The sequence below is a fragment of the Chionomys nivalis genome, chromosome 11 (genome assembly GCF_950005125.1).
Source record: "Chionomys nivalis chromosome 11, mChiNiv1.1, whole genome shotgun sequence".
In the NCBI taxonomy this organism is placed as follows: Eukaryota; Metazoa; Chordata; class Mammalia; order Rodentia; family Cricetidae; genus Chionomys; species Chionomys nivalis.
The window spans coordinates 11,455,112-11,481,966 of NC_080096.1; the positions used below are offsets into that span (position 1 = coordinate 11,455,112).

Consider the following 26,855-nt stretch of genomic DNA (forward strand, 5'->3'; position numbering starts at 1 on the left):
GATCAAAGGTGATCAAGCCTGCTGGTGTGTGTGGAGGCTATGGCATGCTTCCTGGCCCCTTGCCCACTCCTACCCACTCTTTCTCCAAGGGTGATACAACACCCTCCCTTGTTGCGCAAGCTCTATTTAAACGCTTAGAGTTAGGGGGTCCCCTCTGCCCCCAACAGGCAGCCACAGACCCAACTGAGCATCCAGGATAAAACAAAAAAACAAGGTCAGTTTGAACCATCTGCAGCTTTATTCCAGAGCAGAAATAAGTTGTTTTCTAACAATAAATATAAAAAAAATAATAAGTTAAGTTTAAAAAAAAAAAAAAAACATAACAAAAACAACCCAATAAAATCAGTAACACTGACAGCAGTGACAGTCGTCCAAAGGGGCTAGAGGTGAGGTGGCTGGGCAGTGTCTCCTGCGAGTCTGGCCAGCCCCCAGCCCGGGAATGTCTACTGCAGGGCATCCTCCGTCCCCAGCCCTGGCAAGGTCCCTGCCACACACTCATCCTTTCCGCAAGTACAAAATATATATTTTAAAAAAACCTCAACACAAACAAGCATCCTGAGGGGGCCCCAGGAAAGCAAGAAACTGGCCCTCGAGGGCTGAGGGCAGGGCCCTGGGTCTGAAGAAGGCACTGGAAGATTGCTGGGGCTCCACCCAGCCAAGTCCACGCTCTACCCTCTAACAACGAGGGGTGGGGCTTACAGTGCCCTAGTCATCTGGTCTTGGGCTGAGTGTCCAGCCTCAGCTCCTGAGGTGGCTTCCTGGGGGGGAAAGGTGATGGGGAGATCCATCTGGAAATGTCCCACGTCGGTATCAATGGTCTTGGTGGCACTCTAGCCCCAGGGAATGCTGGGAATGCAATGGCAACCTCTAAGTGCTTAACTGGGTCCTTAGCAGAGGGAAGAGGCCCCTGCCCAGAATCCAGGAGTTTCCCTAGCTCAGGCCAGGGTGTCGTTCAAGAGCTCCCTGCAGAGTCCTTAGGGTGGCATAGACGAGGAAGAAGTAGAAATAAGTTAAGTCCTAGTGGCCCGGCACGGGGATGGCAGGGAGGCCACTGTGCTCTTTTCAAGTATTGTTGGTCAAGGTAGACACGAGGCCCTGCTGGACTCAGATAGGGATTCCCACTGTGTTCACTTGGTCCTTGAGTGTCAGCAGGCTGTAGGCAATGCGCTTCTGGTGGCCAGGAAGACGCACCCCAATCCTCTTGATGTCACTGTGGGTGGGGAGAGAAGGCAGAGTTAGGGACAGGGCTGGGCAGTGTGGTCCAGCTGGGGAAGTGGGCAGGGGGAGAGAGGGAGTTAGAGACAGAGGAAAGCAAGGCAGGGAGGGGGATGTCCTAACGTGGCCGCCAGCCGACTCCTGCTGAGCCTCTTCTCTAAGCAGCTCTTCACAGGGGTGTAGAGAGGAGGTGCTCTCAATGCGTGGGGAGGTCAAAGGGCCACCTCACTTTAGGAGCTGCCCACTTTATTTCGAGATACAAGGGCGTGCCTGTCTCCTCTTCAGCACCAGAACTCCACACGGGTGCCACTGCGGGTTCTGGGGATTGAACTCCGGTCCTTGTGTTTGCCCAGCAAGCAATTTACTGGCAGAACGATTTGCCCAGCCTTAGATGCCCTTCTTACCCCTTGTCTTGTGGACTAGGGAACTGAAACTCAGAGAGGTGCAGAAACTTTTTTCTGAGGCCACACAGCACTGAGAATTATACCAGCAGTGAAGAAATGTCTTCCCTACTGTCTCCCCAAGTGGCAGGCTTCTTCAGGTAGTGGCTGTTCAGGGACCCCCTAGGAGTGTCCTATCAAGGCCCTCCATCTAAGGAATGCCCCATCCAGCACCTCTAGTCCCCTCCACTCTTTTATCCCTCCCCACCCCCAACAGAGACTGGTGAGTATTTGCTGAGGTCTTCCAAGGGTCAGGCTCTGCTGGACTCTAGTGGGCGAGGCCTGCAGGTTGCTAGAGGCAGGCTGCTTTCCCCGTGGGAACCCAAGGGCTAAGTGTCCAATTGAGGGGCTAGGATTTGGTGCCAGGCTGACAGTAGGTCACAGGGGTCCCTTGAGGAAGGGGTAGGCTGTCGTCCCCCCTATCCTAGGTAGAACCACGCAGGCTTTCGGGAGCTGTCAGCAGATGTCTGTTGCTAACTTCAGGAGTTTTCTCTTCCACCGTCCTCGCCCACCAGCCCTTGCTCATGAAAACACCCAGGTTTTTACAGGCCAGCTCTTGGCTGTAATTGGAGGTAATTATATGGTACAGGCTCCGGGAGTTCGCAATGCCGGAGACATGACTTTCCCACAGGCTCGGAAAGAGCCAAGCATGGAGCAGGGATGGGCAGACCCAGGTGGGGAGGGAGGGACGGCTCCAGCTACAGCCAAAAGGCCAGAAAACAGAAAGGGGGGCTCTAAACCTACCACAAAGGGGCTGGGATGCTTTGTGTACCCCCTTAAGGTGTCAGTGTGGGGAAGGGGCCCGAGGGAACCCCAAACTCACTGGGCCTGATCCCACCCTGCACTGCTGAGCAAATGAATGTGTATGTAAACAGCACTGTGGGGCTGCCCCCTGCCCCACCTCAAGGCTTTCTCTCCAGCAGAGTGGTTCCTTTTACAGTCTGGGAGGCTAAAGAGTCTTGGCCCAGATTCACATCAAGGCTGTGGTGGGTCTGGTTGCACCTCCCAAGCCCGTTTCTTTTTACGGAAATGATGATGTATTCCTGAGCAGCGTGCTCCTTCCCCAAACCCCACAATCAATCAATCAATCAACCGGCCGACCAACCGACCAACCAGCCTGCCTGCCCGCCTGGAGTCAGGGTCTCACTGTATAGTCCTAGCTGACTTGAACTCACATGTGGACCACCAGGCTGGCCTCATACGCAGAGAAACCACTTGTCCCTCCCTACCTCCGCGGCACTGTGATTAAAGGACACCTTTTCTTGACTACAAATAGAACAAGGCACTGGGGTAAGAGCCACAGACAAGCCAGGGTCCAGGCTGGTTCTGGTTCCCACCTCAGTCTTCCAGTAAGGGATGCAGAACAGGGTATCTCTATTTACCCTTGTGCAGGAATGAAGAGAAACAAGTCAGGTCAATTCTGTACACTCTTTCCCCTAAGCAGGAAATCCCATGAATGTTAAGTACCCAAGAAGACTTACTAAGTGAGGGGCTTGGGGTGGAGGCACAAGAGTTTCCAGAGACTCAAGAATTATATCATTCACACCCAACTGTGGATTCTGATCCTTAAGACCCATCTGGAACCTGTGCCTGGTCAGGATGCTTTATTCTGTAGCTTCAATGCTGGGCAGGCCTGGCCTTTGGGCCCGCTGTTTTGTTCAAGGTACATTATAATAAAATGCTTTCCGTGCCAGGCAGTGGTGGCTCACGCCTTTAATCCCAGCATTTGGGAGGCAAAGGCAGGTGGATCTCCATGAGTTCAAGGCCAGCCTGGTCTACAGAGCAAATTCCATGACAGCCAGAGCTATATGGAGCAAACCTGTTTCATAAAACCAAAACCCAAACCAAACAAATAAACAAAACCACTTTCTCTATCAGGTCCTCAGGAAGTCATTTTGATCTTACCCAGTTCAAAACCCAACCGAGTCCAAAATATCATGGGGGACACAAGCTGGGAAGAGATGGGGGCTAGGGGTAGAAGAGGCCAGGTCCTTGGAAAGGGAAGCTCAGGGAGGGGAGCGACAGGCTACTGAAGCCTAAATCCTGACCCTATCAGGAAAGGAACTGACTTCTGCCACCAGCTCCTGTTGGGCTCCATGGTGTGGTCAAACTCTGTGGGTTTAACAGATCATCCCCACATCCTCTCAGAGAGCCAGAGGGAGCCCTGTGAGCCACTGGGTCTGAGCACAACGGAGGAGGAAGGAGCGCTCAAAGACTTCCGGGCTTTATCTAGACACTTTTCAAATAACCCCTGAGCTTGCACACTGCCTGCGCGCACCGCCTGTCTGTCCAGGAGCCTGCCCCAGCTCGTGGGAAAGGATTTGGCGAGGGGCACCCCAGGCTATTTTGGGATGCTTCTACGGCCACGTGTTTCCTGTAAACCTGCTCCTCACTCTCAGTGCTGGTCACTAGAAGAAAAGCTGTGCTTTCCTGGGGGAGAGAACCTGAAGGAACCTGGGGAGCTGACCCAGGTTGCCAGGGAAATGGAGAGGGACTCAGGAACCAGGACACAGAACCATGATTTATGGGCTCGTGGGAAAGACAGAAATGAGATAAGGATCAAGACAACCTATGCATCTGAATCACACCCATGAAATCCCCACGTGGAGAAATGAGCACCAAGGTCAAAGCTGGACCAACTCCCTTGCACTGCAGACCTGGGACACGGACTCAGAGTCAAAGTGATCTTGAGACCTAATGTTTTCTCTCCATCTTTTCTCGCACCTCCCTCTGGTTAATTTTTCCTGTCTATTTCCCATGACCCACCATTTTCACGGCCACATTCATGGCCAGCAGGTCAGAAGCCTAGCTGGGAGATTGTCAGGGACCCCAGAGAATGTTTCAGTTTAAGCCTAGGTCCCAGAGCGGCTAGAGCCCGGGAACATGAGGACGTCTAGGTCACCTCCTCCAAGCAGTTCCCAAAACCTTCCCACCCCAGGGCCTGTTTCTGCGATGGCCTTGGACAGTTGGATCTGGGCTGTTGGGACCCACAGCTATTTTTAGAAGCACAAAGGCTAAGAGGACAATGTTGTGTCCCTCCAGGGACGGGAAGAGATGTCCCTGCCAAGGCTGTTCTGGGAAGGGTCAGTGATGGAGATGGGGTGGAGTGATCAAGTCACTTACACGGTCTGACTAGGGGGCATACCCAGGGCCAGCAGCGGGTGAGTGGCAGGGCTGAGTTAACCACACAGGGAGCGTGGCCTCGGAGAGGCTGGCAAGGCTCTGGTTCCCAGGCACCAGGAAAAGAACACAAGGCTCCGCCAGGGTCCTGCTTGATCAAAGCTAAACTCTCTACTCCTGGTGGCTGTAGGATCCTGGGTCTATGGAAGCAATGATTCCTTACACTGCATTGCAGCCCAGGGTGGGCAAAGAGCCCTCCATATTTGAAGCTTTGTGATGAAAACTTTTTATCTCCCAGTCATCCCATTCTGGAGGAAGAGGTGGGGGGGGCACCCAGCAGTGAGGCAGAGAGAGAGAGAGAGAGAGAGAGAGAGAGAGAGAGAGAGAGAGAGAGAGAGAAGAGAGGGAAATAGTGGGTGGTCCAGGGCGTCTACTCACTCGTTGGACATCTGTACCACTTTCTCGATGGCTGTGTACCCAGCCACCATGAAGTGTTCCGTGTACTGCTGCATTTTGATGCTTTCCAGCCACTCGGACACCGTGCGGAAGGGGACGCCCTCTGAGCCGCTGGTGCTGGGCAGCCGTATGGACACTCTGGGGGTGGAAAACCACAGGCCACAGGTGAGGGACTGCCTAACATGATCTACCCAGCCCCTACCCTCCTAGCTTGGGCAGGGCATAGAGCTGACTGTGCCTCGGTTTCCTCTAAGCAAATGAGGAAGCCCAGTCAGGGTCCTGACACCCTGTGCCACAGTTTCCCCATCTGTACAGAGCTCATCCATCTTACTGAGCCCAGTGCCTGTCCATGTACTATTTAAACTGGTTTCTTGTACTGGTGTTAATAATAGACCATGCCTGGCTTCCTTTTCCTTTTCCAGGTATTGGGGGTTAAACCCAGGGTTTTGTGCGTACCAGGCAAACAGTTCACACCACCTGGCCCCATCGCCATCGTCAACATGTCACTTCTGAGCCGCTTCACACCCAACTCACACCTAGCCACCCAGCCGTCAACCTGAGAAGCTGCACAGTCCACACCCGTGAACCTGAAGGCTAGTCTGGGCACAGGACATGAGACTCACCGGGGGTCAAAGTCAGCCAGGGTCTTGAGGGAGTCAGGGGCGCGGATAAGCTTGTCCAGGATGCTGACGATGTCAGCAAACTTGGGCCGGCGGGAACGGTCCTGCTGCCAGCATTGCATCATGAGCTGGTAGATGGCAGAAGGGCAGTCCATGGGTGTGGGCAGCCGGAAACCTTCGTTGATGGCTTTCATGACCTGGGGGACATGAGCATCATGGTGTCCTTAGCATCCCAGGCCTCCAGGCTAGGTGAGGCACCAGGTACATGGGATGTGCTTGCATGCATATAACACACATATACAAATGCACACATACACATGTATACATACAGACACATTCATATACCTACAGACATATGCACACATGCATGTGCCTACACACACATGCCCACAGACACACATGCGAATATACACAGTCAACACATATTTGCAAGTTACACAGAAATCCTTCCCTTCTTGCTGCCTTTGCATTCACTACAGAGGCCAGGTCCTCCCCCATGACAAGTATTTGTGGGGTCTCTAACTCGATGCACATCGATCCCAGACCTCTTCTGCCGAGGAGGGAGGGCAAGGTTTGGGAGTGAGGGAAATCTTGACAGTGGATCAGTACCTCGTGGTTTGACATCTCCCAATAAGGCCGCTCGCCGTAAGTCATCACCTCCCACATGACAATTCCGTAGCTCCACACATCACTGGCTGAGGTGAACTTGCGGTAGGAAATGGCCTCTGGGGCTGTCCATCGAATAGGGATCTTGCCGCCCTGTAGGAGACCAACCCCAGTTACCCCTGTCCCAGCCAGAATTCAGGGCCCCTTCTCTGTGGGCCTGGAGTCACCCTTCACACCTCACGTCCCCGATCCAGGGTAAAAGTCACCCTTAAGCCCCCCACCCACAGGTATGATGCCTCCTTCTCCTGACTTACACTAGTAGTGTAAGTGGCCTCGGGGTCATCCTCCAGCACGCGGGACAGGCCAAAATCAGACACCTTGCACACCAGGTTGCTGTTGACAAGAATGTTCCGGGCAGCCAGGTCCCGGTGCACGTAGTTCATGTTGGCCAGGTACTTCATGCCGGACGCAATGCCCCGCAGCATGCCTACCAGCTGCAGCACACTGAACTCTCCATCCTTCTCCTGCAGAGTACAGTCCCTTAGTGTCAAGCGGCCCCAGAAACCCCAGCTTCAACCCCCTGCCACCTCCCCAGATCGTGACCTTACCCGAAGGAACTTGTCCAGGGCTCCGTTCTCCATGTACTCAGTGATAATCATCATGGGCTTATCTGTAAAACACGGACACAGGTGTGAGTGAGGCCAGTAAGGAGGATGGGGGCCCAGCCCCTGACTGGTTTCCCTGACTGCCTACCCGGGGCCACCCTCGAGCACCTCCCCAGGTCTCACATTTAGAGACAACGCCCTCCAGACGGATGATGTTGTGATGGCTGAACTGGCCCATGATGCTGGCCTCGCTCAGGAAGTCCACACGCTGCTTCTCCGTGTAGCCGGCTTTCAGTGTCTTGATGGCCACCGGTATCTCTTTCTTCCCTGATGATGTCTTCAGCGTCCCCTTATACACTTCTCCAAACTCTCCTGCGGGCAGGCAAGGTGTGGAAGCGTCCTAAGTAAGCCTGTGCATCGGGCAGGCCCTTCTCTGGACCACCCATCACCTGACCTCTCCAGGCCACAGCCTCACCTGCTCCAATCACCTTCTGCCTTGCGACACAGGACGGGTGGATCTCGGTGGTAAACTTGAGTACAGCCTGGTTGGGGTCTTCATAAGTGTGAGGGTCCACATAGGTCTTCAGGGGCTTCAGTTGTTCTGGAAGGAGAAAGAGACACGGGGTCATGGACAGCTTGAGGATCGGTTCCTGGAGGCGACGTTCTAGCGAAGGAGAGGCCACGTGACTAGGGGGACCGCAGGAAAATTTGGATGATAATGAGTGAAGCCTCTAGGTCCATCAGGAGCTGGGAAAGCTCCTGGGGCACAGGGGGAGGTGGGGGTTCCTGCATCTCACCTGACTTAGAAAAGTAGACATCCTCAGAAGACTGGCGGGCTCGCAGCTTCCTCCTCCTGGAAGAAACCCCCGGGGACCAGACACACATGGTCAATACAGCCCGTGCTAGCCAAAAGGACCTCACTGCCTAGCAACCCACTCAGCCTCTGTCTGGGGCAGAGGGTGAGGGGAAGGCAGAGGAAAGAACATCACTCTCTGCAAGGACTACATAGCCATAACGAGGGCTTTCCTTATTTTAGCTAGCTAGCATGTCCTGCCCCATGTCCAGCGGAAGTTAAGAAGGAGCACAATGGCAATGGCCACTGTGACCCCCAAATTTCAGCTCATCCTCCTCCCATAGGCAGGGATCCCATAGGCTTGGATTAAATTAGATTAAATTGCCTTGGCCTACTTGGGGCCCTGCCTTTCTGCATCCAACCCAGGCCCGTGGAAAGCCCGGGAGTAGAGGAGACAAACCCAGGCTCTTGGGAAGCCCAGAGTAGAGGTGACAAACCCAGGCCCTTGGGAAGCCCAGAGTAGAGGAGACAAACCTGCGATGGATGAAAAGGCCAATTCCTGCCAGCGCTAGAAGCAAGACCAAGCCAACGGTCACACCGCCAATCATCGCCATGTTGGCTGATCCTTCCGTGGCTGTTGGGAAGAGACCAACTGATGAGAGAGATCGCATCCTAAACCCTCCAGACACACCCCACTGCACTCAAAGCTCCCCTTAAGGACCCGAGAAGCCTGGGCACCAACAGCATGCTGGGCACTCCTACCTTCAAGTTTTCTAAGGATTTTTTTTTTAAATTCAAAGACAAAATCCCTCCTCCCCGCCCCCCCCCCCCCCCCCCGCAGTCACAATTTTCCCTTCCTAGATTCTCCTACTCCACCCCAACTCCACACCTTTTCTTCTCTTTAAGAAACAAAGGGGCTGGGGAGATGGCTCAGTGATTAAGAGCACTGGATGCTCATCCCGAGGGACCAGGGTTCAATTCCCAGCACCTACAGGCAGCTCACAACTGTTTGTAACTATCCAGGGGATCCAACACCCTCATGTAGACATGAATGCGGATAAAACACCAATGCGCATAAAATAAAATTAAAGAAACAAAGAAACAAAAAGAAGAAACACACAAACACCCTATAAAAACAAAAAAATGGGAACCAAAATATACAAGTAAAAGACCAGTAAGACAAATAGTGCTGTTTTTTTTTTTTTTTTTTTTTTTTGGTTTTGAGACAGGGTTTCTCTGTAGCTTTGGAGCCTGGAACTAGCTCTTGGTAGGCCAGGCTGGCCTCAGGACTCACAGAGATCTGCCTGCTTCTGCCTCCCGAGTGCTGGGATTACAGGCGTGCACCACCACCACCCGGCGATTGATTTATTTTTTATTACGTGTGTGTGTGTGTGGTGGTATATGTGTACACATGAGTGAAGATGCCTGGCACTGGAATTACAGGTGGCTGAGAGCTGACATAAATGCTGGGAACTTGGGTTTGTGCAGGAGTACAAGGAGTATTCCATCTTAACTGAGACCCCACCAGACTGTCCTGGGAATATTAATTACTGTTCCACAGCCAGGCAGAGGAGAGGGGGTGTCCTAATGGCTCATGGAGGGCAAATTAATGACCCTAATCTTTATCTGTTTGTTTTTTAATTTTGTTTTATGTATGTATTTGCTTAAATATTTATTTAATGTTTGAGGCAGAATTGCTCATGTAGCCCAAGCTAGGCCCATCATGTAACCGAGGATGACCTTAAACATCTGATCCTTCACAGGCATACACCAGGGGTTTATACATGTGTGAAATTGAACCCGAGGCCTTGGGCATGCTAGGTAAGTACTCTACCAATTGAGCCATGCCGCAGCCTGGAGCTAGCGCTTCCTTATGTAGGGTTTGAACTCAGAACTATCAATGCCAGAGCCACAGCCTCCCTTGACCTCTTAACACTGCCCTGAACACACATCCCTGGTCCTACATCTGAGTTGTAGTCCTGCCCTTCCCCACATATGGCTAAGAGGAAGAGGCATTTCCAGACTCCCACACTTCCTCCCCAGAAATGTCCTACCCTGCTTCCCTCACTTACACAGTGTCTGGAACTCATGCACCTTGCTGCCGGCGCCCTGGCCCTCCTGCGTCAGTGCCTGCACCTGTACTAGGTAGGTAGTATCAGGAGCTAGGTCATCCAGGGTCACAGAGAAGCCTTCCGTGCGACGTACATTGTAGCTGTTGGCATCGCCCTGTGGGTGGAGGTGGGTAGAGGAGCAGACAGTGAAGATAGGGCAGAGTCTGGCAAGAGCCAAGGTCCCGGCCAGAAAGGTGGTTTCCTGTGCTATCCAACCAGACAAATACACAAACCAAGGTGCAGAAGTACAAAAAGGGACTATGTGACCCCAGGACTGGCCGAATCCCAAACAGCCTGCTCTAACTGGCTCTGAGAACCCAAACACTCTCTCTCCCCTACAATTCTCCCCTGTGCTGCCCTGGGAGGCCTCTCCAGATGGCCGTACACAGAGCATCTCCTTGGCCCGGCTGACCCTGTTACCTTCTTGCGGTAGGTGACTTCGTACTTCCACACGCGGCTCTGCTGTGGCACTGGGATGCTCCAGGTGACACTCAGGGAGGTGGTGCTGCGGTCCTCGAGCCTCACCTTGGGGGGCTCTGGGCAGAAGAGGGTGGGAGGGACGTGAGGAGGCAGGAAGGGGTGAAGGGTGGAGAGTGCCAGCTGTCCCGTCCCAGTCCCCAGCACCCCGTGTTCAGATTCCAATGGCGCACACACACACACACACACACACACACACACACACACACACACGGGGCCAGGCGTTTACATGAGCGCTGAGGAGTCAAACCCTGATCCCAATGCCTACATAGCAATCGCTTTCCTGACTGAGCCCACCTTCCTGTTCCCGGATACAATATATGTTTAACAGCCTTCTACATCTTTCTGAAAAGAGAAATAAATTTCCAGAGAAATAACTTGAAGTCCCGGGGCTAAGGAGCCCAGAGACTGGGGCAGGTATGTGTGCATTCACATGTGGGCACATGCACATGTGTGTGTGTGTGTGTGTGTGTGAACATGTGCATGTGGAGGTCAAAGGTCGTCTTCCTCCATCCCTTTCCGCCTTAGATTTTGAGGCAGAAGTCAGTTAGTGAACCCCGCCCTGGCTTTATCAGCTGGGATTTCCCTGTCTCTGTCTTTGTGGGTGCAAGGGATCCATGCCCCTATGAGGTGCAGTCCTCATGTCTATGCAGCAAGCACTATGCTCTGAACCACCTCCCCTGTTCTTCCTTTGCCTGACATGGGCCTTGAACTCCTAACCTTCCTGCCTCCACCTTCAGAACACGTCTTGGGATTATAGTATGCCATCATGCCTGGCAGGAATCTTACTATATATCTCTAGCTATCCTGGCACCCAATGCATAGACCAGGCTAGCCTCAAACTCCTAGAGATCGCTCACCTGCCTGTCTCCTAAGTGCTGGTATGAAAGGTGTGCCACCACACCCAGGAAGGGTACCTGTTTTCAAGACTCACCCAGGCAGGTCCGTCCCCCCCCTCCCCCGCATGTCATGGCCCATTACTGTCCCTCTGCTCACCTGTCTGGTTAATGCTGACGCTGGCTGTGCGGAAGCTTCGACTAGTCACCAGGCCTGAGACGCCATTGCGGGCCTCAACGGCGAAGGTGTAGTTCATGTGTGGCTCGAGGTCGCTGACTGTCACGCTTGTGCGGGTCAGGGCGTGAGGAGGTTCTGAATAGCGCACGCTGGCCTCGCAGGGCCCGCACTCGCCAGACTCCGGCCAGCACTGCTCGCAGGTGACGCTGTAGACAATGTCCTTGCGGCCCCCGGTGTCCTGGGGGGGTGTCCAACGCAGTTCTACTTTGGCACCCATGCCGATGGCCGTGAGGTAGTGTGGGGCAGACGGGGGACCTGTCAAAAGACTGGAGGTCAAAGGGGCTGTCACTTCACTCAGTCACCCCTTCCCGGATCTCCACAAGACTCACGTGTGCAGGGCATGGACAGTGGGTCCTCAGGTGCCCTGAAATAGCCTTCTTCACACTGGCAGGAGGTGGCACCCTCGGCTGACGGCAAGGTATGCTCTGGACACTCCAGGCAAGGGCTCTCGGAGGCCTCAGACTTGAAGAATCCTGGGGAGCAGGCTGAGAGGGACAAGGACAGACATGAGGTCAGTTCTGTCTATCCTTCCCCAGCCGTGTTCTCATTGATATCACACCCATGGCCAGTGCCTGCTGGGCACAAAAATAACCTGTCCCAAGTGCCCCAAACCCTGGGACGTGTGATGCCAGCTGCCTCTTGCAGGAACTGTCACACCTCAAAGCCTAGCACTCGAGGACCACAGCTTCTCCTCCAGTCTGAGCAGGTTCTCCAACCTGACTCGTGCAGACTGGATCAGCAGGATCTCTACGGTGCACCACAGATGTGAACTGACCGGGGTGGAGATTGTGGCTGTGAACCTCCACCCTGACTAACCAGCTGGCCTTCCTCGGTCAGGATGCCCCCCTGCCAAGGCTCCTCTACCGTAGGCCTCCATCTCTTTCCTGTTCCGGGGCTGGCCTCCGAGAGGCAGGAAAGGCCAGGCCCCAGCTTTCCCTGGATTCATTTCCAAAGCCAGGTCATTGCTCCTCTCAGGGGGCCGCCGGGAAGTGGCCTTTCCTCCTTCAATAGTCCATCCTGGACCAGCTGGCTAGGGACTCAGGCACCTGACTCTGGGGGCTTCCTCCCAACACCTTACCCTGCTCTCTGCCCCAAGCCTTTTCCTGGCCTAAAGGCAGGAAGCTACTCAGACACGAGGGTCACTTCACAGGGCTCACCACAGATTGGGGAGCTTCGGGAGCAGACTGAGTGCTGTCCCCGGGAACCTCCTTTTTCTTTCTTTCTGTTTTTTTTTAACTTTTTTTTAAAAAAAAGATTTATGTATTTATTATGTATACAATTATGCCTACAGGTCAGAAGAGGGCACCAGATCTCATTACAGATGGTTGTGAGCCACCATGTGGTTGCTGGGAATTGAACTCAGGTCCTCTGGAAGAGCAGCCAGTGCTCTTAACCTCTGAGCCATGTCTCCAGCCCCGGGACCTCCTTTTTCAATGCTGCACGCCCCTTTTTGCTTTTTCTGCAGGGAGGGTCTGGCATCAGTCACTCATTGGCCATCTTCCTCCGCCCGGTCCATGTGGTTTGTGAACCCCAAGGTGAAAGCTAAAGACTCTGAATTACAGAAAACCACAGCCAAGTGACTGGCAGAGGCAAAAGATGGCGGCCGGGCACCTGAGGCGCCACAGAGGGGATACTTCAGCTGGGGTTTAATGGCTGCTGTGTAGAAGTTCAACATGGCCAAGTAGAATATTAGGGTGAGCAAGAGCTTGCCATACACAAGGTATGAGCAGCCTTCTAGGTACAAACAGAAGGAACCGCAGCAATAACGCAGTGGGAGAAAGGCCTTGAATGTCACGCAAAGAAGTTCAGATTTTATCCTGAGAGTCATGTTGCATTGTGGGAGGAAGAAAATTCCTGGATAAAGGTTGTCTGATACAGGGCAGCCCTGGCCCCAAGGCCTGAGAACCTCCCCAACCCCCATCCCGGGAAGCCAATTCAAGTCTCCTACCAGGCTGGAGAGCATAGCCCAGCTCTCCTTGGGCAATAGAACAGAGGTGGGAAGGGAAATGGGATTGATTGCAGGGCTGTCAAGAGCGAGCCTGTGCCCTGCATTTGCTAGAAGGCTGGGAGACAACATTCTAATTCTTTGTGGTTCCTTGAGGTACCCAGGCTGGCCCAGCCATTGTGCGCACATGTGCGAGCGTACGTAAACAACACACACACACACACACACACACACGAACTTGGGCACCTATTTTGAGAAGGGATAAAATTCGGAACCAAATAGCAAGACGAAGGCACCCATTCGTGGCTAGCATTCACCCCATTCTGCAGGTAAGAAAACTGAGGCCCTGGTGGGTCAATTTGCTCAAGGTCTCCAAGATAAAGGGAGGATAGCTGAAGCTAAGCGCCTCCCCATCATCCCTTTCTGTTCCCAAGAACGCATCAATTTGGAACAAAGTTCAGGGCTGGGCAAGCCTGGTGCAAGCCATGAGGCCTGATGACCTGCTTGGTAAAGTCCCGACTATAGCCAGAGCAGTCTGGAGAGGAGTGCCAACACCACCCCAGTGGGCTATGGGTTAGCTACAGTCACCTCTTCCAAGCTGCAAAGCCTCCTCGTGGGTTTGGGAGAGTGTGTCTCTGGCCTCGCTCCCGTCACATAGCTGTTACAATACAAAAATAGCTCTCTCCTTCCTTCAACTTTCACACAAAAATGAGACGCCAGAACACCAGGCCCTGCTGATCCCAGCTTTCGTTCCCCAATGCTCTCACTTAAACCCAGAGATGCCTGCGTGTGAGTGAGTGTTGGTTCTCTGGGGACCAAGGTCAAGGGACTCGGGAGATGGAGGGTCCAGACCCCAAATAACAATTGCCTGGGACCCAACCCTGGTGCTCAGTGCGGTCACAAAGGCCTGAGCCACCTGCCAACCCTCATGTCCCTGCTCCCCACCATCTCATGCCAGAGAGGAAGTGGGGGAAGATATGGGCTCTATTCTTCGGCCCCAGAGCCTGGGGGTGGCCTGCCTGCTGGCAGGAAAAAGAGAATTTGGAGAGATTTCCGCTGCGGATGTACCAGATAATGCAAGAGAGGCGGCGTCCACAGGGCATGCGCTTGCCTGCCGAAAAGGCACTACCCCTCCTCCTCCAACCACAGGGCCCTGGGGCACTCCTGGATGGGCCCTGCCTGCCAGAGTTTGCAAGTGTCTATCTAGAGAGGCCCAGAACACATCAGGAAGACCATGAGGACCCTCCGAATTGCTTGCATTTCCCAAAGTCCAGGGCGAGCAACAACAAGGGGCTCACACACACAAACACACCCACCACACCGAGGACCCACCCACTGCCAATAGCTTAACTCCTCTGACACCTTCACCAACTGTTCAGTTTCAGGCTCCCTGGTGCTCCAACAGGGCATCTATTACTCAGGTTCAAGTTTACCAAACAGAGACAAGCCCAACCTACGTGTCTGGCACAATGTCGGGAACTGGGATTCGGTGGTGTGACCAACAGATTATCATCTTCTCAGCTCCAGGGGAATTCACAGCCTAGCTTTTATGCCTCATTTGAAATTATCTGTGCACACAGGATCTCTCTCTCCTCTCTCTCTCTCCCCCACCTCCCTGCTCTCTGAGACTGGAGTAGGAGTGGAGTCTGGTCTATCTGCTCCCATATGTGGCTCAGCACAAGACCTGATGCGATGGAGGGCTTGAACAAATGAATGAAGGGGTGGATGAATGAATGAAGGGGCGGATGAATGAATGAATGGCAAACTTACCATGCACAATGAAACATACCAAGGTTTGCAAGAAGCGAGTGGCGTTTCAGCCCCTCGGGGACGCCGTCCACTTGGACACCCACCTGGGGCACCTGCAGAGTGTATCTCTGGCCCTGATTGCCTGGCAGGCCTGGGCCACTCCAAGCAGCAGAACTGGGGCACACGCGCTGTAGCTAGGGCTGTACCCTGGTTTTTCCAGTTCTTGATACCCGCCCCTCAGGTGGCAGTGCAGGGTGACTCAGGGACAGCCGCCCTGTGTGGCGTTAATCCAGCTCCTTGTGGAGCCCCTCCCCAGGCCCAGCCTCCCCCCAGGCTTTGGGCGGTGAGGTCGTGAGGTCAAGAGGTCAGCCCTGGTGACAATCAGCCTTCCCAAGCCAGGGACAGCTGGCGACCAGAATGCCACCTCACTACCCCAGTCCTCTGCAGAGAGCCTGGACTTTGCACCCTGACAGTGAATTTGACCTGTGAGTTACTGACCCAGGGCAAGGAGGGTGCTCCCAGCAGGCCCTGTGGTACCTACAGAAAGGGGGAACCCCATTCCTGGTTCTCAGTGTGGGCCCTGCTCCTCTCACAAGTGCCCTGGGAGTCATCCGTGGGCATATCTGCCACCCAGCAGGTAAGTGCCCCCTCCGCCCACCCAGCTCTCCCACCTCCAGCCTTTATCTTGTTTGGCTTTCTCTGCCTGCTTCCTTCCTTCCGTTCAGGGGACCCACTTACCTCCTTACCTCCGGTAACTAGGCAGGGGCCAAGCCTGCTTGGCAGGGCTCCTGGGTCCTAGCCTTGCTCTTGGGAGCACAGGGGTGAGGCTGGGGGATTGCTGCCACAACCCTTACCCCCGAAACCCACAGAAATAAGACCTGGTATCACATACCAAGGGAGGCATAAGCCTGAGAGCCACGATCAAAGGCCCTTAGAGCCCCCACCCCCACCTCGGTCCAAGGTCACTGCTACAGCCCTGGGCTGTGAGTTCCTTCTCATCACTCACAGTAATCACGTGTAATAGCTCAAATTGAGCTGACAAAGAAAGTGACAGCTTCTAGGATCCGATCACAAGGTGCCTGACAGCCACTGGCAGATAGTGAGGGAAAAAACCCAAAGGGGTTCTGCCATAGTCACTCGGCTCCACGGGCAAGTGGAAACAGTATGCCATGTCTCCTCTGGGCCTTGATCTCCTCATCTGTAAACAGGGAGAGTCCTCATCCTCTCTGGGTGCTGGGCAGACTATAGACCTTAGCTGTGAAATATTTATTCTGGTACCTGAATAAAGTACCCCTATATATGAAAGGGGAGTCATGAAACTGGAGCCAGGCAGGGACATCCCCCAGAAGCCGGCCTTCCAGCTGCTAGCCACCTGCTCACCTGGCCTCGGTCTCCCTGGACAGAGGCAAGGCGCCAGTCGGGGGCCCTGCAGAAGCCAACACAGGAAGCACAGACAAAGCAGCCCCCAGGGAGATGGCAGTCAGTCTAAGTGACTCCACTGTCCCCTGGACAGGGCTGGAGGGAGGCTGGCTCATTCCTGACATAGCTCTGGGTAGTTGTGGCTGGGCAGCATGCCCACCTGTCCACACTGGGCACCTGGAAGGACTCCCCCCTTTCCTCTGACCACTTAACTCCTTCCTGGCTAGTTCCAGCCTTCTGGAGAAGGGAACCCCCAGGAAGAACAGATATGCAGCCTGATGACTCTGGAAATGACCTTGACAAGGTGCAGGTCGGCCTTGGGACACCACGGCCCCTCTCGTCAGTAAAAGCTGTAACAGAAGCACCTGGGGTCACAGCTTGAAGAGAGCCAAACAGGTTGGAAAGACCCTGTGCCCTCACCCATGTCCCCAACACACAATGGCCCTCTAGTCACCCTACCCCTCCCTCTGATGGAGCCCCAGCCCCCGTGCCAAGACCTGCCATCCCAGAACTGCCCAGCAAGCCCATGTCAGTGCCAAGAGCTGAGTCAGGGATTCCACAGGATCTGGTTACTTCCTGTCCCACTTCCTAACCTATGGCGGCCTGGGTACTGTTGTGCAGCATGGTTTAAATACTGACATGGCTGTGTGATTCCAGGTAAGTCTCTGGGCCTCAATTTCCTCATCTATTCAATGGGACTAACAAAGAACCCCAGCCTCATGGAAGGGACACACGGACTCGGGGAGACCAGTTCTACAGAGCATCGACCCCCTCAGTGCCACGGTCACAGGCTGCTGGGCAGAATGGAGAAGAAAGAATTCTGAAACTAAATGGGTTTATCATGATTGCCCGAGTGCGTGCGCACGCACCATGGCACGTGCGTGGAAGTCACTTTGGCGGAGTTCGTGCTCTCCTCCTTCCACCTGGGTTCGGAGACTTGAACACTGTCATGGCAAGACCCTTTCCCTGCTGGGAAGAGGTGCAAAGGGGACAGAGCCAGGGCCCCGTGGGTGGCTGGCACAGAGAGGGCCTTGCCAGCTAAGTCAAGTGTCCCTCTAGGGAACTGGTCCTCCTGCTGGGCTTACTCCTGGTGGTGGTGGGGGGGTTGGCGATTCTTTATAAACAATGCCGGACAAGAACCCTGATCCCCAAGTAAAGGAAGCTGCTCCACTTCATGAAGGACCCCCCTCCAGCCCCACTTATCTCTGCAGGGTCTGAATCACCAGGGTGGAAAGTTTTCAACCTCCCCTCCTCCACACCCGCATTCTTGTGTTAGGATGTCATGGGGGAGGAGCTCCTGGGCCCACTGGTCCTGACCAGCCCCCTCCCCCCACCCCACGCACCCATGGTCATTGTCTGAAGCTGAGAGCATACATCTGAGGTCACCTAAGTGGGGCCCACCTAGGGAAGGGGCCTCACTCAGAAGAGGGCAGCGGGGAGGAGAGGCAGGGTGATGAAGCAAGGGGGGCTTAGGCACTGTTTTATGCCTCAGATGTACACAGACCACCTATTAGCCAGAACTCAGGGGGCTTTCAGCTTCCTTCATGGCAAGCTACGTCCACAGGTGGAGGCAATTCCACCCCCCCCCCCATTTTCCTCAAAGGAGAGCTGAGGCCAGAGATGAGCAGGGACCTAGCCAGCTAGGGTCATCCGAGGCAGGTATGCACACCTGCAAGACACATATGTAAGGCCCTAGCCCCTAATTTCTCAACACTGAACTTATCTCTGCAAAAGCAGCTCCCCGGGACAGGCCTTCCAAAGGTCAGCTGCATTCCAAACATGTTCTGCCCAGTCGCTTCCAGAGCCATCCACTGCAAACCCTCGATGGTTGTGCATTTACACTGTCACAGGCCCTGGCTGTTGCTACAGCTTTCCCTGTGTGAGCTCATTACTGCCCAGGCCTGTTTCCAGAGAGTCACCTAAACAGGGACCCTTTGCAATCTCAATAGTCATCAATAAACCCCGACAGAAGATCTGGGTCTGGAGTTCTAGTGAGAACCGAACGCAGCCCACTTCATAGCCTCTCAAATGCACTCCGGGTGATTCTAGCATACCCTGGGTCCTGATTCAACAAACTATTCAAGGAGAAGCTGAAGCCCGGAGAGGTTGAGCAACTTGCCTGAGGCCACACAGCACGAGAATCAGAAATAGTTCCTGGGAACAGACTGCAGGGCCCCGGCAGAACAGGAACTAGTCATAGGATGAATCAAAAAATAAATAACAGCCGCACTTACAGGTATGTGTGTGTTGGGCACTGACCTAAGTAAGCACTTTACGAGCATGAGGTCATGTGATTGCCACAACTACCCCCCCAAGATAGATACTATGACCCTCTCTACAGATGATGAAACTCGGGCAGAGGGGGTGAAGGAAACGGATGGAACTGGAAGGTCTGGGAACTAGGACCTACGCCATTGTCCTCCTAGTCCCATACCCCTCCCTCTAGGTACAGGTGATGCAGCAGAGCAGTGACATCCCCAACATACTTACTAAAATGCTCCAATCCCGGAGCAGCGACCTCCCACCAGCACCGCCTCCCACCACAGTAAGGTTTCCCTGCCACCCCAGAAACCTCCACTCACCTTGACAGGCATCTGCAACCTTCTCGTAGCCCGCCTGGCACAGACACTGCCCGATAGGCACCAGCCACTCGCCATTCACCGTACAGTGCATGAGAGGCTCCTCGCCCCCATACGGCACCACGGCATGGTCCACGCAGGTACCAGCCACAGTGGCCAGGGGGTGAGTCTCGGAGACAGCCACGGCGATGGTCTCGGGGAAGCGAGCCAGGCTCTGCAGAATCTCAGGACACTTCTTGTAGTAGACACGGACGGAGAGTAGCGCCACACAGGCGCCGATGTCCTGGAAGGCCAGGTAGAAGCCCTTCCGGGTGAGCGGCCCCACGATGCGCTCCTCCACGTTCAGCTTAACGTTGCGAGCCTCAAAGTCGCTGCTGACTGTGATCTCATCTGGGGCTATGGTGTCGATCTTGGTGAACTGGCGCTTCTGGAAATTGGTGCCATAGTCCACATCCGACTCCGCATAGTAGAGGTTGAAGGTCTCTTTGCAGGAGCTGGCGCCTCCCGGGAAGCTGTTGCAGTCTCGCACGGTGAACTTGAGCTCAATGAAGATGCGCTCAGCTTCCTCCCGGTACACCCAGTTGGTACGGAGCCAATTGTCCTGGTCGCCGGACACCACGTTGCATACGGAGTACATGTAGATGGGCATGTCATCCATAATATTCTGCATTAAGTCCCACTGTGTGCGGAACACGAGAGGGTCAGTGGGGGAGGGTAGAGTGGGGGAGGGTAGAGTGGGGGAGGGTACGGACTGAGTCCCAGCGGGCATGCTCAGTCTCACAGTTTTTCCCCTTTCCCATATTTTACTTTCTTCGTAGTATTGAGACAGTTATCTCACGTAGCCCAAGCTGGCTTCGAACTCACTATGTCATGAGGGGATGACTCCGAACATCTTGTCTCCTGCCTCCACACCTGACTCTCAGCTCTTATGCCCTCATTCTACAGGGAAGGGAAATGAGACCCGGAGAAACGCAGCCACAAAATAACTGAGCCCGAGACCTGACTGTGGGTCTTTCTGGTCCTAATGTTTGGGTACTGAGTCTCTCCATCAGTGGACGTAGGATGGAGTCTGGGACATTCTCATCATTGGAACTCCCTAAACCCCATCTATAGAACGGGAGCCGTATCCTCTACCTCATGAGAGGATGAACAACAAAACACCTGCAAAACACAGACTATAGCACGTGGCACTCGGGGTGACAACCATCCGAAACAGCTGGCATGGTGCCATCGTGGCTAGGGTCATCGCTGTGTGCCACGTGTGTTGACGAATACAGTAACTCAAAGCCACAGGTGATCCTCCACGGCCTGGAGTTGGGCAGTTTGTGCTTACAATCTAGCTGAGACTCGTCCAGCCTGTCTGGAGGGGGCTGGGTACCCCCCAGGATCACCATGTCCCCTTTTATCACTGGGGACTTGGAATATGGTAACACAAGCCTGGCTCCCAGGGCTGTATTCTGAACTCTTCAGCATGGGAGCAGCAACTGACTCAGCTCTAAATCCCCAGGGCCTCTCTGCCATTGAGTAGGTACTTAGGGAGGTCCCTGATGAATGAATGTGTGAACAAATGAATGAGAAAAAAATTCAATGAATGCAAGTAAAGGGAACAAAAAAGAGGCCTGCCCTGCCCTGCCCTGCGTGACATTGGCCAAGACCCACATGCCCCCAGGGCTCAGTTTCCTTCTGTATTGTAATGACCGGGTTGGATGAGGCTATCTGCCTCCAGCAGGACATTCCAGGGTCCCGGAATGTCTGTTCCAAACTCTACCTCAGATCTCACTGGCGCCATGACTCGGGCGCAAGTCCCTCAGATCTGGCCAACTGTAGGAACTGTCCCTAGAGTTCCCCAGAGACACACCCCTCACCCTGGCTCAGAGACCCAACTTAACCAGGATACGTGGCACGCAAGGGAAACTGAGGCCCAAAGCAGAGCAGTATCTTTCACAAAGCTCCCCGGCCTCTGACTTAGCAGCAGCGGTCAGCGGTCAGAGTAGGAACACCATAAAGCAGAGCAGAAAGGGAGATGTCCCCAGTGGGAAGGGCAGGGAAGGGAGTTAGGGTCCCTTAGCTGTCCTTCACTCTTCACCTCCTGTGCTAAGACCTCCATGACAGGGCAGCCTTTAACCCTTCCCTCCCAAGAGGCAAGTAGAGCCATGAACCCCTCTGGAATATCCCGGTGTGCCAGGGTCTTCAGCTGTCTCTCCAGCAGGGCCACCTAAGATCCCTTCCTTCCTGCTTAGATCCAGTCTGCCCTAGCCTGGGTCACTAACTCAGTCCTGTGTGGTCAGATGCACTGTCTGATCCCAGCTCCCATTCTTCGTCCCTCCTGGGACCTGCAGCCCCCCTTCCCACCCACCCTCAGCTCTGGAACTTTACTTACCCCTTTGCCATAGGGGTGTGTGAGCCAGCCGAGTTCCCCTTTCATTGCTGCGAAGTCCAACAAAACAACTGTGGGAAAGACGGGGAAAGGGGCTGATGAGCTGGGGCTTTCCCAGGAGCAACACAGCGGGACCAGTGTGGGGCGGCAGTGGTGATGGTGTGTGTGTCCGCAACCCCAACCCCAGGAGCTACACATGATTTGACCTGGGAAGAGGTAGGACTCATGCCCTACATCCGCCGGTCACAAAGATTTCAGCTGTGCCGTCCCCTAAGCCCCTGGCTGGGGCAGGGCAGTGCTCAGCCCTTCAGGACAGCAGCTGGTCAGTGTGCTGGGGTGAATAGAATAAAATGATACCCCAGTGCCCCATCTGCTTCCTCAAACAAGGGGACACTGCACATAGGTCACAGAGGACAGGACTGTCGGCTTCTGCCACATCCCCCTGGCATAGAACACCCTGACCCAAACCAGGCCACCCAGCACACAGGGTAGCAGTGGGTAATAGGCACTGAGGTTCTCGGTGAGAAAGTGATGCTGGCCAGCCTTTCGTGGTGGCACGCAGCTTTAATCCCGGCCCCCCAGAGGCAGAGGCAAATGCACGTCTAAGAGTTCTCAACCACCCTGGTCTACATAGCGAGTTCCAGGCCAGCAAGGCTACATGGTAAGAAAGAAAAGAGAAAAGAAAGAAAGGGAAGGGCTGGAGAGATGGCTCAGAGGTTAAGAGCATTGCCTGCTCTTCCAAAGGTCCTGAGTTCGATTCCCAGAAACCACATGGTGGCTCACAACCATCTGTAATGGGGTCTGGTGCTCTCTTCTGGCCTGTAGGCATACACACAGACAGAATATTGTATACATAATAAATAAACAAACAAACAAATATTTTAAGAAAGAAAGAAAAGAAAGAAGGAAGGAAAGAGAGAGAGAGAGAGAGAAAGAGAAGTTAACAAGAGGATCTGATGGAAGTGAGTAGCTTGAAAATGGGTCTTCCCACCACAGTCTCTGGCATGGAGGTCTCAGTGAGGGGCCCAAAGCCATACATCTCTGGCCAGGTCTCCTCCCCGGGAAAGCCATTCTTACCCCTGGCAGAAGTACCTGTGGGGAGGAATGATAGATGGGAATCCTCAAAGGGACTTTCCAGACCCAGAGGGACCATAGGTGACAAGACCACACTATCTTCCCCCAAGAGGCTTTTGGAAGGGAGCTGGAGAGATGGCTTGGTGATTAAGAGGACCCATGTTCAATTCCCAGCACCCACACGGCAGCTCACAAACGTCTGTAACTCCAGTTACAAGGATCTGACTCTGTCACACAGACACACATGCAGGCGAAACACCAATGCACATGAAGTAAAAATAATTTTTTTTGTATTTAAAAAGGGAGGCATCTGGGCAGAGGGAGGTTCTGCCAGGGGCTTCCCTACACCTGGCCTGGCCCTGCGCCTCCTTCCACAGGCCACTCCCACTTCTCTGCTAGGTGCAGCAGCCAAGGCCCAAGATCTGTTTCTCTTCCATTTCCAAATAAAGGCTAAGTCATGCCAGCCTCCCTAGAGAGCAGGTATTAGGGAAACTGAGGCTTCGGACCCATGCAAGGTCCCCAGATTCAAAAGCCAAAGAGCTATGGTAGAGGAAGCAGGAACTGCAAAGTTATTGTTCTCATGGGCAGGGTACCTTGAAGATCTGGTCTCAGAAGTGACATTCCTCCACACCAAGATCTAGGAGAACGGAGAACCTTGGGGAAAACTGAGACAGAGTGGGGTTCCACATTGAGGGGGTGAGGGGAGGAGTCAAGGCCCTAGTGAGAGGTACTACCAACCTGACCCTGGCCTCAGCCACCCTAGGAAGGCTCTGGCAGCCCAGACAAGGAAGGGGAACTCTGAAGTAGCCCAGGCTCCACATCGCACAGCTGGCTGTAAGTTTGAGAGAGTGGAAGGTCAGGTGGGTAACGGCACGGGGCAGGGATTTGTTCAGACATGCCCAGGGCCTAACCTTGGGAAACTCACTAACCCCACAGGAATGGTGCTGGGGGTTCCTGACTCCAGCTGGGTAGGTAGGAAGGTGAAGGTGAGGGCTGTTCTCAGTAAATCTAATGTATAGCAGGCGCGCATGCACACGCACGCGCACACACACACACAAACATACACCCAAGCAGTGGAGAAACTTAAAGACAAGACCCCTTGCGGAAAGGACTTTGAAGGGTTAACCTAACAGGAGGGTCAGCCCAAGCCTGGATCTAGAAACATCGCCAGGTTCAATCTGAGAAGAAAAGAAGGGCTTCACACATCCCAAGGGCTGCCAGCCACAGGCCCCCTCCCAGGGAAATTCCCTAGAGCCAACCATCAGGAACGGGGAGAGCCCAGCTGTCCCTCTGCCCTGACAGAGCTCCTGGGCTCTGGTAATCAGAGGTTCTGACTTATAGGAAGCAGGAAGCTTGGGAGCCCCTTGGCATGACCCTGTCAGGGTTTCACCAAAAGGTTGCCTTTGATGGAGTACCCTATAAGTCCCCGTCCCCTAAAAGACAGTAGGGAGGGGGGGGGATTTACTGCCATAGGCTACCTTTGTGGGCTACATGACTTTATGAGCTTTCCCACAATGCAATGTCCCCCTTGCCACCTCCCTGCTAACCTCATCCCTCTTTACCCAAGATCAGCTTACACCTAAAAAGGGGGTGGAGGGGTGGGGAGACCAGAGACTCCGGATGCAAACAGGCATGGGGCTGGGAGGCAGGCAAGGCCCTCGCTGAGCTAAGAAACCCAGCCCTCTCCAGGCCTGTGCCTCTTAACCCCCATCCATCCGAGTCAGCAGAGGAGACAGCTGGATAGGTGGGTCAGACCCGTCTGTGCAGAGGGCCCTGGCTGACTAGTGGGGGGCCTCCCCCACTCTCTTGGTAAAGAAGGACAGGCAGTGAGATGGTTGGTTCAGCAGGTAAAGCCACATGTCTGTCACCTGAGTTCCAATCCCAGAACCCACATGGTGGAGAGAACCAATTCCTCCTGCAAGTCTGAGTTCCAAGTGGACAGACATTCACACACACACACACACACACACACACACACACACACACACTGTAATAAAGTAAAAGTTACTATAGAGGGGCAAATTCAGCAGCTGTCGAGACCCTAACTGGTTCCCTCTGGGTTTCCAAATTCAGCAAAGAACGGTAGAAGAGGCCGCACAGCTGTGTTGAGGCTAGAAACCAGACAGATCATACCTGCCCGCAGCTCCCCCAACCCGAAGTGAAACCAGCTGGGTCACAACCCCCCTCCCTAACCCCTCATCACACAAGCACTGGGACTCCGGAGCCTAGACAAGAATTTTCCACAACCACGGGGCAATATGCACCCTTTCCCTCCTCCATACCAAGCAAACGGGATTAATCACAATGGCCGGGATGAGGAGGACAGATGCCGGGAGGGAGGCACAAGTACAAGATTGTTTAAGGCTTCCCTGCTGGGGGCTGGGGGTCAGGAGCCCGCATAGCAAAGCAGACGTCTAATCCTCAACTCTGTGGCAGCCCAGGAAAGGCCTGTAGCAATTCCAGCTGTCTCTCCCTTCTCCCCAACCACAGTTCCCAAGAAGAGAGAGCCAATAGCCGAATCGGGGAGGGGGAGGCATGAGGGTCGCAGATTCCCTGCCCTGCCCTGCCCTGCAGGACACACATAGACAAAAAGAACTTCCCGGGGGACCCAGCGGCTTTGTCTGTCTTTGGGATGGGGCCAGGATGTGACTGACACCCCTCCACCTCACCACTCCCCACCCTCCAAGAGCTCCAAATTGGCCTTTTACCCTCCCAACGTGGAAGGCGAAAAGAATTAGGGATCTTCTCACCCACCAGGGTTTCCTCCACGCTTCCCCTGCTGAAGCCGGCAGGAGCCGCGCTATGTCCAGAAGCAGGGAAAAGTTTTCGCTGTGGGAAACGGAAGCCAGCTCCGGCTGGGTGGACAGGAAGATCCTCGGCCAAGGGCAGGGCAGGAATCCCCATCCTCTCGGAGACCCTAGCTGAGGGGCAACGCCCCCACGCACACCCCAGGCCGCGCCTTGGGCAAAGACAAAGTCTGCGGCCCCCTCACCTTGCGTGGCTCCCTCTGGGACGTTGGGGCGGGGGCTGGTGATTCACTTCCCACCTCCAGGTACCCGGCTCCCGATGGGCCCGAGGTGACGGCTCTACATCGAAGGAGGCCGCAACCCCACCTGCCGCATTTCCTCCTTCTGAGTCACCCCTTGCTCAGTACACTTGACTTTGGGACTTCCTGTCCTCGCTCCTGCCCCTTAACCTGTCTCCCGAACCTGGGAGTGCGGCTTGGCAAGGAGGGAAGGTGTGCGTGGTCAGGGCTGACCCCAGGCGCTTCTTACGCTGGCCTCTGAGACCCGAGTGAAAACGGGGAGAAGAGAAACCATCTTGGGTCAGGCCGCCGAGAAACCCCCTCCCCAAACAAGCGGGGACTGCACCCAAATGCCTTCCGCACGAAATCAGGGCGGATGAGTTAAGCAAACTAGGGTTACTAAGAAGCTGATCGCCCGGAAAAGTCCCCTTAAAAGCCTTCTTTCCTCCGAGGGACCACGCGCGCCCTGCGGGGGTCGCGTTCCAGAAGCCGCTGCCGGGCTGCAACTGCGTGGCGGGCGCCGCATCCCATTTTCCGCGGCCTCCAAGCCCTGCGTGCCCCAGTCTACATCTCTTAGTTCCGTAGAGCCTGGAGTCCCAGGAGAGGGTCCCCAAGATTGTCCCCGACCGCAGCCCGCGAGCCCCACCGAACCCAGCGCGACAAGCAGTCACAAGTCGGTTTCCAAAGGTACGTCCCGGAGAGAAGCGTGAGGCTCCAGCGACCCGGAGTCCCGTGGCCCGGGGTCCCGTGGCCCGGGGTCACTGCTGGCTGCGGCCACCGTGCAGACACTCACCTTCCTTTCCCTGTGTCGCCGCGGCCGCCAGCGCGCAACCCCACAGCAGCGCAAGGCAGAAGCCGGTTGCCCGGAGCTCCATGCCGCGCCTCTCGTTCCCCGCAATCTCTGCTATCCGCACGCCGGCCTCGGTGCCCTGCTCCTGCCCGCTTGCTCGTCCGCCCGCCCGCCACGGACAACTTCTTCCCCTCCTGCCCCAAGATCTTAATGGAAGTTGGGTGAGAACCCGCTCCTGTTCATTCATGTCCCGCGCTGACGTCACCGAAACCACGCCCTCAGGAATGTCTTTAAAGGGGCCGGGCTGACACCCAGACAGGAGGGCGGGGAAGTGAGAGGGAAGTTGGGGTGGGGGAAGGCAGGGATTTGAGGAGGATTGT

The 26,855-nt window shown here is 54.7% G+C and overlaps 1 protein-coding gene across 1 annotated transcript; it reads right to left on the minus strand.

Annotated features, from left to right (window-relative positions):
• Window positions 1–338: 338 nt before the first annotated feature.
• On the minus strand, window positions 339–26,664 carry Epha2 (EPH receptor A2). Its single transcript, XM_057784421.1, has 17 exons — window positions 26,479–26,664; window positions 21,590–21,657; window positions 19,213–19,888; window positions 11,847–12,002; window positions 11,440–11,772; window positions 10,387–10,502; window positions 9,928–10,081; window positions 8,390–8,489; window positions 7,860–7,915; window positions 7,538–7,663; window positions 7,246–7,434; window positions 7,066–7,127; window positions 6,772–6,981; window positions 6,461–6,610; window positions 5,855–6,048; window positions 5,214–5,369; window positions 339–1,210 (listed from the first exon to the last, which is right to left on the minus strand). The coding sequence occupies exons 1-17, from the start codon at window positions 26,558–26,560 to the stop codon at window positions 1,105–1,107; spliced, it is 2,934 nt and encodes a 977-aa protein (XP_057640404.1). The 5' UTR covers window positions 26,561–26,664; the 3' UTR covers window positions 339–1,104.
• Window positions 26,665–26,855: the final 191 nt, after the last annotated feature.